At 36.0% G+C, this 13,257-nt stretch overlaps 1 protein-coding gene across 2 annotated transcripts; it reads left to right on the plus strand.

The window, feature by feature from the left end:
• The first annotated feature begins 6,314 nt into the window (after positions 1-6,314).
• LOC148017994 (gibberellin 3-beta-dioxygenase 2-like) lies at positions 6,315-10,614 on the plus strand. Of its 2 annotated transcripts, XM_087662255.1 has the most exons (4): positions 6,315-7,269; positions 9,674-9,798; positions 9,907-10,001; positions 10,180-10,614. In XM_087662255.1, exons 1-4 carry the CDS (start codon positions 6,599-6,601, stop codon positions 10,420-10,422), a joined length of 1,134 nt encoding a protein of 377 aa, XP_087518381.1. In that variant the 5' UTR covers positions 6,315-6,598; the 3' UTR covers positions 10,423-10,614. The 2 variants fall into 2 exon arrangements, with proteins under 2 accessions (XP_087518381.1, XP_087518380.1); XM_087662254.1 differs by having other exon boundaries at positions 6,362-7,269; positions 9,674-10,001; positions 10,180-10,612.
• The last annotated feature ends 2,643 nt before the right edge of the window (positions 10,615-13,257 follow it).

Genomic DNA, 13,257 nt, shown 5'->3' on the forward strand with positions numbered 1-13,257 from the left:
GCTCAGTTGACACACTTCTGGGTTTTCTCCTCTCTCTTCCTTCATTCCTTGTCTCCCTCGCCTCTATATGTTCCTATCATGTGTGCTCAGTTGACACACTTCTGGGGGGGTTCCACTTTCGGTGTCTCGTGTCTCTCTCTTCTCCTCTCTCTTCCTCCGTTCCTTGTCTCCCTCGCGCACTGTTCAAAAACCCACACATGCTATGGATAGCTTCATGAGATGCAAACATATGTGCATCTTAATTCCTTGTATCAAGAAAGATAATAAAAAACATATACACCCACCCTATACCCTGAACTACATCAAGATGACCATCAAAATACCATAAATTCAACAGACTTTACCGTACATACACTACAAAACCAAGACCGAACTGTGCCTTGACAATAGGGACTAATTAAGAGACTATGTCACTCTTATACCCACATAGCACATTCATTAACGAAATAATAGATGTGCAATGTAGATATTCAAATTTAATGTTAGGTGAATTTTAAGAAATTGTTATCAATAGGTGAAATTTTTTATTAGGTGATCAATCTTAAAAAAGAAAACAGTGGTTCATTTTATCTATTAAACAAAATTCTTACGTGTCCACGGTGCATTAAATGAACCCCCAACTTTGAACTTGACTTTGAGGGTCTCTAAATGCATATTCATTTTTACAAATTATTGTTTATGGAGCACTTTTTTTGCTAGCATGTGAAAGAGTGACGATTACTTTATTTTATTACAAATTACAATTTGCATATTTAGTGCATAAAGTGTGTAAAGTTTGAAAGTTTATGCATACACTTATTTGTTTTCCATTTAGTCCACAAATAGATAGTATAATGAGAAGAAAAGTGTAATAATTACATAGCCATAAATATATCTCACACCTTTGTCAAACAAAACTAATTTGTCATTACTAGTGTGGCATGTCCCTTGAGATTTTTTTGTGATTCTTGAACTTGGTGATGTTGTTAATCAAAATTTTCCTTTTTTTTAAACCTAATCGTGTTTGGCTAGATGTGTAGTTGCCTTAACTAAGAAAACTTAAATCATTTTCTATGATGCCAAAAAAACTTGCAATATAGTTGAGTGAACTTTTGAATAAAAATTACAACAAGCTTGGTTGATAGGCCTTTTTAGATCATGACTAAATAACTTGTAACATACTAGTGCTAATGTATAATAAGAATTATACCTCAATCATGAGATAGTTACATGCTTTAAATTTTTTCTAAGGGATTAAACCTTTTCTATGCCTTGAGTTTGAACTTTTGATTCCTTTCTAGTGTACAAGTGAGGGACATGTAGCATGTAACAAGTCGTACCCCAAAACTTTTAGCAAGAATGGTATATATTGAATATTTAAAGCAAAGAAGTACTGTGATGAACTAACGCACTACCACGATTATCTTTATATCAACTTTACACTTAGTGAATTTACTTTTCCTAACTCATGAGTTTAACAAAAAAAATTTGTCCACACGAGCATTCATAATCATGATTATAATCATTCATACAATGATTCCATTTACATGGTTTTTGAAATTTTCTTTGGATCAATCTTAAATCCACATGTTAAATCAAATTATCTTATCATTGTAAGTTGTACTCTTTACTAACACTTTTATTGTGTTCTTCTCACTTGATTATGAAAATTTTAGAAACAAGCCTTTGTTGAAGTGTTAAGGATTAGTGATAGTAGAGATATGAAGAATAGATCCACACTAAATTACTATGTTGATCCCAAGTTGCAACTTGCATAGGACATCATCAAGGGGCCTTGAAAGTGATATTGAGTTTAAAGCTTTACAAAGTTTGTACATTGAGGTAGGAATCTAGCTCTAGCAATATGGCTAATGAAAGCTTCCATTCCTAAAGTTGCATGAATCACATGATAGGTGGATGAATGGGACAAAAAGATCAAAAGTTGCATCAAACTTTGTCCCATATATGATATATTGTATGTTTGTGAGAGAAGTAAAATAAAGCTAGGACTTGCATACTAAATCATAGAGCTCTTATGCCACAAAGATCTCCTAGGTACTTTACGAATATACCACATCATTTAAGATTTTCATAGTATGCGTATAGATAGAGAATTGGCAATGTTGTACTTTACATCTCAAGGAAATTCCTTTCATGCTCTTAAAGCATAAATGAGGAACTTGTCATCATGGTGATGGAAACTTTAACTCATGTTCTGTTTGTGTAAGCTACTTCGCATGCAACCTCATAGACTTATGACATCTCTTTTGATGGACTTGATTTTCCATAACTCTTTTTTGTCTAATGCCCATCTAGAACTTCTTGCACTCCTCATCGGACTACTTTACATTTGAACAAGGTAATCTTCTATTGCATACTTTCAATATGATACTTCCTTTAAGATCTTGCCATCATGATGCTTCTCTAGAAGCCATTTCATTTGCCTTTCCTAGATCTCAACTTAATAAAATATTTGAATTAAAAAGAAAATAAAAGCTTGATCAACATGGTCTAAGTATGCTTAGCTTTATAAATGAACGCTAAGTGGAAATGACTTTTGAGATTAAAGTTTTTCCACTTAGCTTTCTGAGATTAAAGCTTTAATCCACATGGATGCATCCTACACCTGTGGTTTGGAAAGTTTTCATAATTAAACAAACATATTGTAGCCTCTTGCTATTGTCAATATTCATTATTTAATTACTCAACATGCATGTATGTGATACAAATAAAATGACACCGAAGAATATGCCATTTTAGGCAAAAATATATGCATGTGATCCAAATGCAATGTCATGGTAAATTGTAAACTAATTAACCCTAATGTGATAGATGCATTTGTTATGACTAAAAAGTTTGAACAAACTTTTCTTATTCACACAAAGGAAGCTCACAAAGCAAAGAGGTTAACCTTTTTATTAATTTAATTTTCTTTTTGAAGGAATGAATTTCAACACATTAAATATGACAAGACACAATAAGTCTATGAACCACACAAATTAGTGCATGCCAATCCTACACAAATTAGAATGTAAGAGAAAACAAAGAATATATGGTAGGACACAAATCCCTTGAAGTGGTATCATTTGAAAAGATTATATCTTCGCAAAGAGAGGTAAACATGAGAAGTGTTCTCAATGGAAAGGGTCCTTGACCCACAGAGGAGGGATGTGTGGAGAGAGTTCTAAACTCTAAAGGAATGTTTTAAATGAGAAAATCTCTTACTCTTTTCTATTCTTGATCTTTAGCATAACATTCTTGTACTTATAGTTAAAGAGACTATGTACAACAAGCTCAAGCCTATAGTAAATGTACATCACTAACATGTTTGTTTGACTCACCAAACACATATAATAATTTATTGTGACTATGCGGCTGCAAATAATACAGTTGTTCAGTTCCTTAGTCACTTACTTGAGAGGGAAAAAACTAAATCAATTGATAAGTGCCTAATTGACTCACGATTGGCAATGCAATTTTTCCCACAAGGAGGGCCCATTTTTCACTGTGGTTATTAACACAACTTTGACTACACTTTATGCATACTATGGAAGGGTCCATGGCCTTAGCTTCATCCTATAGAAATTGAAGCTTTTATATGTGACTCAAGGAATGATAGGTTCTAGCCATTTAAGCAACACCTATGTGACATAACAAAATACACACATGCACACACACATGCGCATGTGCATGTGCACGCTCCCCACACATGCACATGCACATGCACACTTATTTGTGGGTAGAAGTGACAAAAACTACGTGTATGATTGAAATACATGATATACATATGGATAGCAATCAACCTTGGATTTTGAAGCAACAAGTTGTTTCCTCAAGGACAAGTACGCACATAGGAGCATATACATAAATAGAAAGCTAGATTGGAAAACTTTAATTGTTATAGAGGTTGCACTAGTTAAAACTCTTGAGTGGGCTCTTAATGTGTATGTCATTTGAGCACTTTACTATATTTCATAAATGTGCATACACTCCCATCTAATATTCATATGCCTCTACACGCCCCTATTCATCTCATTATGTATTACTAAAAGCTTGCCTCTTCATTTTCATGCTTGAGTTGAAATGTTTATGGATACTTGTGTGTGCACACAATATGTGCTCATGGACATATTCATGCATATAGAACTAGAGCTAAGTTTTTCTTGTTAATCCTTGTCCCCACAATTTGCATGTCATATCCAAAACCACTATACGTGACCTTTTTATACCGAGGTTGGAGGAAAGGCCCAACTATGAATATTTGATCACGTGAAAAGGGCCATATGCTTTGACAAGAAAGGAAGCTACATGGCTTGTCTCAGTGATAGTATACAAACAAGTGGCATGTTTAAAGAGTAGTGGTGAAGGCAATCACTTAGAATTGAGGAGTTGATTATGATTATGGACTGTGGAAAGAAGAGGTACAAAATGGGCATAAAGCAACATTCGTTCAATTGTAGCAATGAGACCTTTGGGAGAGAGACAAAGGTTGATTGGATGTAAGACTATTTCTATTGGGTACTACCATGGTGGTAGATGATAGTTTTGTCGTTTCTATTGCATGTATTACATAAAGTCAACATGTTTTGAATACAAAGGGAGAGATTATGGCTTCTCAACCTTAGCTACCAAGTACCCTTAGCACTAGCTTGGTTTCATAAGTGGACATACTTATATCATTTTCTTAAATAAATAAAAGTTGTTTCCCAAAAGTTTTTACGGTGTTTTTCCTTCACCCATATAATGTGGAAAAAATAGATGACTTTAAAGATACTTTGGTTCAATAATGAGATTTCAACATACATGTAGGTTTTCACATGTGCATGAGATTCTAGCATGAGGAGTTTAGCACATCTAAACCCTTATTATCAAAAGCATTCTAGGTCTAATGAAAAGACCCCTTATCTCTGATTTTTTCATGCCTAAAACAAAATATGCTCTCTATTCTATTCAAATGTGAATCCCCATACTAGATAATATGCTTCTATGTCTGAAAAAGGGATCTTAAGTCTCCCTTCACTTGAATCCACTTGAATCTTGATATAGTTGCATATTTGGAGTGAACACCCTTGAGAATTCATGGTTTATTCATGAAAGACAAGATCATTTTATATGCCTCTAAAACTTGATTAGCACATTTGTAGTCTTATTTAATGCACTTGGTTTGTAGATTTCCTCTATTTCACAACCTTTTTTCAAGGTTTTCGCGCATGATGTGTTCTTGTTCAATGCAATTTGGTTGTACATTTCCTCTCTCACAAGCTTCTTTTAGATTTTGGCACCATGAAACACTTAATTTCACATTTTCAATGGTTATTAATTTCTAATTTTTCCAATACTAGTGTCAAATATTTTTTTGAATTGTCTTGCCTTTATGTTTTAGTTGTATCTTATTGAAAATCCAAAAACTAGAAAATGAGTATCAAAAGTTGGCATTCCCTAAAACCAACTAGTTTATAATGTGTTATATGTATGGTGGACTTAGCCAAAAAGGAAAACAAAAAATGGCATTGGCAAAAAAAAAAAAAAAGGAATCATGAATGGTACAAGACAAGTTACATTGTCAAGGTCAAAAAATACTGCCTTAATGTGGGCAACAATGACCTCTTGTATGCATGGGGTTCTCTCTTTGCAGGTGAATCTTAGGTAGATATTAGTCTATGTTATGCTAGCTAATTGGGCTTTACCACCTTGTATTTGTAATTATGTGCAACAAATCCAATGTGCTCACAAGCCGCACCATGTTTGGTCACCTTGTATTTGTAACTAAATGCAACAAACCTTTTTTCAAAATACTGCGACCACAATAAGGTAAAGGAAATATGACAAACTTGTCATCATGTAGTCATATCATACATGAAAAAAAGAATTTGGTGTCATGGAGTTTACATTGTGATCAAGTTTTCTACATAGCATGTATGCATACATAGGTTGCATGCAATCTAAGTTGAATAGAAGAACTTCTTGATCTCTTTTACACATGGACAAACACTTAAAAAGTAGTGTAACATATGGTAAATAAAGCATAATGCGTAGTATGATGGCGCCCTCTTGGCTTATGGGCTCCTCTCTAACCATTCTTTTATAGGTGTAGCCTTTTTGTTATGAAATATTGCTCCATTGTAAAGATCTCGGAGGATACAATGGTGCACATTTTGTAAAAATTTAAGTGTACAAAATTATGAGTGCTTGAGGCCATAGAACAAAGGAGCCCCTTGGGTTTTGAGCCTTCACTGTAGGGAGTGATTTATTAACGATGAAGGCCATAGTCGATGCATAGATGATAGGGTCATAGACCATGTAGCAAAAGCACGAAGGGGAGGGGTCCTAGGTGGTGCAGAGAGATGCGTCACTTTCCGTTCCTTAAACAGTCAATATACACCGATATATAGGCAAGCGTGGGCATATGGATGGTCGGAATGTTGTATGAGGTGCGAGGGTGAAGGATTCTCTCTGGTTTGTTTCGCAGTCTTTAGCAGCTTAAACCTCTGAGTCTTAGTCGTTAGTAACTACTCTCTCTCTCTCTCTCTCTCTCTCTCTCTCTCTCGCTCTCTCTCTGTGTTGTCGGCTGGAGTGTGCGTGCTAGGTCGTTTCTTTAGTAAGTAACACAATACAAGCTATGAGCCCTTCGATACAGCTGCAAGACCAATGTATTAGTGAGACGCAAGCTATGTCGGGATTTCCTTTCAAGGAGCTGCCGAAGGCTTATGTATGGCCGGAGGGAGAGAGGCCGTGCTGCACCTATGAGGAGGAGGAGGAGGAGGAGGAGGAGGAGGAGGAAGAAGAAGAAGAAGAAGAAGAAGAAGAAGAAGAAGAAGAAGAAGAAGAAGGGATGGAACTGGAAGCAGGAGAAGGCGAAAGAATAACTGAAGGAAGCAAACGAAGATCGAGGAGAAGAAGAAGGAGAGTCGAAGAGGAAGAAGACGACGGAATAATAACGGAAATACCGGTCGTGGACCTGTCCGAGGGCTGGGACGACTCCTCGGTGGTGCGGGCCGTGGCCCGCGCCTGCCGGGAGTGGGGCCTCTTCTACGTCGTCAACCACGGCGTCCCTGCCCATCTCGTCGACGCCGCCCACTCCGCCGCCTCCCGCCTCTTCGCCCTGCCGCCCGACTCCAAGGCCCGCGCCGCCCGCCGCGAGGGCTCATTCCTCGGCTTCGGCCGCGCCCTCGTTGGCCGCTTCTTCCATAGCCTCATGTGGTCCGAGGGCTTCACCATGGACCTCCCCTCAATCCCCTCCCTCTCCTCCTCCCTCTTCCCTTCCCCCTCCCCTCACCACCACGAGTTCAAGTAAGCCCACCCTCTCTCCCCTCCACCTGCCTAGCCTCACTACACAACCGCTTGCACACCTTGTATTCTACTCTCGCTTTGTCTTTACTACTTTACACATTGATATTTGCATCCAATTACACATTCATGTTTGCATCACAAAGATATACATGTGTATGGGTTAGTCTAATGTATTTACATACTTCATGTTTGCATCCATCATATACACAAATATCTACACGTGTATGGGTTAGTCTAATGTATTTAAAAACTGATTGCATCCATCATGTGTAGTTGACCTGGTTTTATGTGTATGTATACATTGGGTGCATCCATTATATGCAAAATCTATCATACACGTGTATGACAATCTATAGTGGCAAGTCCATATATATCATATGGTCAGCTTGTGTATGTGTTGCATTTGTTACTTCTAATATATGCTCCAAGTCCATGTAAATCATATGATCAACTTGTTTATGTGGTGTATTTGTTACTTCTAATTATGTGTGGAGTGAGTATGGAGTATACTCCATAGACTCTCTTCATAAAAGAGACTAGGAAGTGTCTCTCTCTTAGTTCCCCGGAAGGGAGGGAAATATTAGGAAGTATCTCTCTAAGTTGATTAGGGAAACCTTGCTTAAGAGACACCACTAAATTAAAAACTTAGGTGACACCATGATTAAGGGCTATAATAACTTCCTTTTCCTTTCTCAATGTTTGTCAATTTGGTAATGGTTATAACGAATGATGGGGGACATACTAACCTCTTTTCATAATGTTGTTCAATTTTAAATCTAGCATTGTAGCAAGGGTAAGAAAATAAAGTAAACGTCTTTTCACAATGGTATTAATGTGAGAATGTGTTACACCAAGAATCTTTATGTGGGCAATCCTCAAAACCAACTTTCTTCCCTTTGTGGAGGTGATCCCATGAACAAACTTTTTGAGCTACATTATCATATTCTATTTCTAGGCTCATGACCTCACTTAAACTAAGCTTATAATCTCCATACGTAGGTTGTGATGCTAATTATTTACAAGAGAGAGTCATTTGTTATTTTCAATAATTTTGTGTAGATGAGAGTGAAAGAGTCTCTTTGTAACCTAATTTTGTAACCACTTCTTGGCTTAAGATCACTAACAATCACCTTTTAAAAGATAATCAAATCCTCTTAAGGTGCTAACACCTCGTTCTAGATAGATTTATCTTTATGTTCACAGTAAATCTATATGTTCACATGCTTTCTCTCATTGACTTTTCTAGGCAAGGGCTTAAAGGATGCTACCTAGCCTTGGTGCAGATCACTTCTCAAATAATGTCTCTAACCCTGTGAAAGAGAATCTCCATAGTTAAGGGGTTTAAAATGCATTATTAACATACTTGTCACCCTCAAGTCAATTTACTATGTATGCAAGAAACTCTAAGACTTGTGTGTGCCCCTTGGAAGCTCGATTGCTTATACTGGATTTAAGCAAAAAACTTTAATCAACCCAATCTAAGAACTCAACTCACTTGTCATTTTCAAAGCTTCTCATCGTAAGTTTAAACTTTAGTTGTTACACTGATTATGACTTTCACTATCATACCTTACGAGAACATCATAGTATCCATTTTGTAAATACATTTTGATTTCTAGTTTAGTTTGACCATTAGCTATTAAGCTTAGTTGCAACCCATCTTAGGATGAGCCTTTGAGCTTAACTTAGACATTATTTTGAAGAATTTCCCTAGGTTCTATGACTATGATTCTAACGTTTCCATGCAAATGAGCTAATTACATTTGTATTTATACTGACATGAAGCACTATGTTGTGGGATTGCAAGTGCAATCTTTCTTGATATCAACAATAACAATTCCCTTTGTTCGGAGGTGGAGCTAGACTTAAATAATATTCTTATCCCAAATCTTACATTACTTTTGAGCTTTACCATGTTCTCGATAACTTTTGCCTAATCTCAATATCAATTCAAACATGTCTCAAGAGAATTTTAAAAAGCTTTAAATGCTTTCCCTTTTAACAAGTCTTATATATTGCAACTTACTCTTTTGATGGGATGGTTCACCATGGATAGTCCTTTTCTAGTGCTAATGAGGAAAAAACTTTAGATCTTGTATATTGATGTCTAGCATTTGATTTGATTTGTACTACATGATCCTTTCGAAGTCCAATAGATTTCCAATGTTACTATCTTTTTCACTTGAAATCCACCTCTTTGTTGTAGAATGTTTATTTGGATTGAGTTCACTCTTCTAGACCCTTCGCCTTGCTCTCAACCTTGTGCACACATATATTCTTTGGATGTACTTGCACATGCATTGTATAAATATATAGAAATAAAAATAAATTAATATGTGCAAACATATGCACACACAATTATATATTCTTTATCTTTATATTAATGTTTTTTTGGGTATTATAGGTCAACATTTGAAGAATATGAGTTGACCTTGAGGAATCTCTCAACCAAGCTTTTAGGTGCAATGTTAAAGGGAGTGCATGTGGACTTGAAGGAGTTTGAATCTACACAATTTAGCCTCAAAGATTGTAATGGAACAATTCAATTGAATCATTATCCTCCTTGCCCGCAACCAATGATGACAATGGGCCTTGCACCTCATACTGACTCAACATGTCTAACAATTGTTCATCAAGGTGTAGCTGGTTTGGAAACATGTAAAGGAGGGCAATGGAAACTTGTTCCCCCCTTAAAGGACTCTTTTGTCGTTCATGTTGGTGACATGGTTCAGGTAACTTGAAAACATAAAAAATAATATATATAAGCTTGCACTAAAACTTTATTTCTTTCATATATGTACTTTGCTCACAAAACTTTGTTCTCTTACATATGTGTGCAACTTTAGTCACTTGTTATTGTATAAATACATAAACTAATTGCAACTAAAGGCCTCTTTTGACTTGATGTAGATACTTAGCAATGATATGTACAAGAGCCCTTTGCATCGTGCACTTGTGAATAGAAGGAAATCAAGATTTTCCATTGCGTATCTTTTTACCCCCCCTTCAACCAAAACAATTTATCCTACATGTGAAGCCATCAAATCATCATCATTGCAATGCCCATTGTATAAGCCACTAAATTGGTTAGACTATATTCAAGCAAAAAAGAAGCACTTCACAAGTGCCATTGAGCAGTTTAAATATAAGTGATTGCTACATAGTAGCATAAGTTTCAAGCTAGTATGGATACTTGTAACGACATTCTATTATTTAGTTTGCGAGACTAATCCAATTTTGATTATTAAGATGTCTCAAAACTCTCCCTCTTACAATTGTTCATTTGTGCATGCAAGGCACTCTTAATATTTTGGAAAGACACAATGATGTACGCATGTTTGCACATATTGTATTGGATATTATGACTTGATGCAACATATATACTTTGGAATTGTGCAACCAACCTTGAGAGGCCAATCACTTTTATATCTTAATGTTACCTCTTTGACCAATGTCACTTATTGTTGGAGCTTAAAGTTTTTTTGTTAAAGGAAAAAAATGCTTATCATAATTAATGTGTTGGTTGCATGTTGTTTCAAGTAAAATGTATGGGTCAAGGATACTTGCACTTGTAATACATTCTTTAGTTAATCCCTTAATAAACTTTCAATCATACAATATTTACATTTTCCTATAAAGCAACAAAGCATGCTAAAACCTATGCAAGTTTCACTTGAACTTAAGTACATATGTAAACCTCTAGTAAGGAGCATAAAAAATGAAGTCTTTAAACATTTAAGGAATAAATCAATATGATATAAATGGAATGTTTAATAAGACATGATATAGGAAATAAATTTTTTAAATCCACAAATCATAAGGAATCATAATTGCATTTCTTAAAATGTAAGGTTTTTAATCCCTTAGGCACTACCAAGCTAAGTTTTCCTAGACTTAGGTCAACTGAATTTAGCTTCATTTAGGGGTAATTTCTCTATTTAGAGATATATCAAAGGCTTGCTTATCTATAATAAGTTCTTAGCATTAACATGAGCATGATCTCTTGTTTTCTTTGTTTCTCTAATCACGTGGCCACTTTGGTACAACACTATTTTATCAACCTATGGAATTGGATGTAATCTTTCCTTTTTATTCCTATTAGTAGATGAGTGTATATTGTAAAGTTGAGCTCAAGAAATTATACAAAAAACAAAGCTACATCCATTTCCTTGAGCATGAGGTGCTTTTCTCTATGTGTGTCTTGTGTGTGTGTGTGTGTGTGTGTGTGTGTGTGTGTGTGTGTGTGTGTGTGTGTGTGTGTGTGTGTGTGTGTGTGTGTGTGTGTGTGTGTGTGTGTGTGTGTGTGTGTGTGTGCGTGCGTGCGTGCGTGCGTGCGTGCGTGCGTGCGTGAGTGCGTGCGTGCATGCGTGTGCGTGTGCGCGTGCGTGTGTATGTGCGTGTGCGTGCATGCGTGCGTGCGTGCGCGTGCGTGCGTGTGTGTGTGTGCATGCTTGTGTGTACATGTGCATGTGTTTGGGGGGGGTACATTTACCCTTGTATTAATTCAAGAGACATTAGCTTTGGGATAAAGTGACTTCCAATCCTAGGCTTGATTTTAAAATTATTGGTATTCAAAATGCTATTTAAAGTGATATGCCAAAATTTGCAATACTAAAAAGTTATTCAAAGTCATGTTGCAAAATTTTCAAGCTAGTAATGTCAATAGATCCAACAAAATTCCGAATCTATTCATCCTTTACTATAAGAAACATTAGGTCCTTGGTGATTTATCTTAGATGCTAGACTTAGTTTTTCATATAGTCAATATTTAGAAGGACATTCCAAATCCTACAATCCTTCTCTTGTGAGATTTTGATAAATTTTTGATACACTTAGAAAAGGGAAACATAAAGCCTAACAAATTTGAAACCTTATATATATTACATGTTCATGCTTGTAATATTTATATGCTAAACTATAGGTGTCTAAATTAACTTTAAGGAAACATGTAGGAAGTAGACACTTTTGAAAGTCCATAGATTTGGCCTTGTAAAACATTTTTCTAAGCCATATGGCATGAACATGCCCCTACCTAAAGGGTATGTGGGTTGGTATCTTTTAGTAATTAAAATCAAGAGGCATGGATTTTGATTGAAAGTTACTTTAATTGACAATGAGAGCCTCAATAAGTTGATACCTATGAATTAGAAAGCTGATATAACTACTTTTTCTTTCTTTTAATTTGTGACCTTGAGAGTTGAGATTAAGTAGGATGAGGTTGGAAAAGGCATTTCTGATCCATTCTCTTTTGCAATTTCCTCTTAGTTCTTGTTTATTTTCTCTCTAACAGTTGTTGAAATTTTTGGTTTCATTTATTTGAAAGGACAATATAACTAGTCAAGCAAGGAGTCTAATGATGCCAAGAGAAGCCATGGAGCACCATGAGGTGATCTGTATTTTAGCTTGAAATATAGTTATGTTACACTCTACAAAATCAACAGTGGGACATTAACATGAATACTCTTATTGCTAAAAGAGAATCACTTCATAGGCATCTCTCATTCGAAAGATCTATCTCCTACTCTCCCTCTCTATCTTTTACTGAATTTACTCATTCTCTAATGAATGCAAACAAAATGGAAAAGAACTATGAGAATATGAGAAATACTTACTATACCTATCCTTGTTCATTCTATTTTGGATTTCAAAGATGAAGCCTCCATGCTTGCTTGAGTTAAGGGAAATGAGCAATGGAACCTTCTTGTCTCTAGTTTTCCTTGATTCATTGTCCCATGCTCGTACAAGTGAAGAAGAAGAAGAAGGAGGAGGAGGAGGAGGAGGAGGAGGAGGAGGAGGAGGAGGAGAAGAGCAAGAATGATAATAATGTATTCCTGTGTGTGTGTGTGTGTGTGTGTGTGTGTGTGGCCATTATACTTTGCAAAGCATATTTGACCAACTATCTGATGATGACTAAGAGGCCCATACCATAGCCATATTAGAGAAATCATTGCGAGATACAAGAGACTCACCCCTTGATACATTATTAGA

Source organism: Lygodium microphyllum, chromosome 21, assembly GCF_053477565.2.
Source record: "Lygodium microphyllum isolate KBCC chromosome 21, Lygodium_microphyllum_v1.1.10, whole genome shotgun sequence".
NCBI classification, from domain to species: domain Eukaryota; kingdom Viridiplantae; phylum Streptophyta; class Polypodiopsida; order Schizaeales; family Lygodiaceae; genus Lygodium; species Lygodium microphyllum.

What these genes read in the sequence shown, in the direction of transcription:
- LOC148017994 (XM_087662254.1), top strand. Translation starts at nt 6,599, where the DNA reads ATGAGCCCTTCGATACAGCTGCAAGACCAATGTATTAGTGAGACGCAA. An exon ending in CCTCACCACCACGAGTTCAA is followed by an intron (nt 7,270 to 9,673) that starts GTAAGCCCACCC and finishes TGGGTATTATAG; the next exon opens with GTCAACATTTGAAGAATATG. An exon ending in ATGTTGGTGACATGGTTCAG is followed by an intron (nt 10,002 to 10,179) that starts GTAACTTGAAAA and finishes GACTTGATGTAG; the next exon opens with ATACTTAGCAATGATATGTA.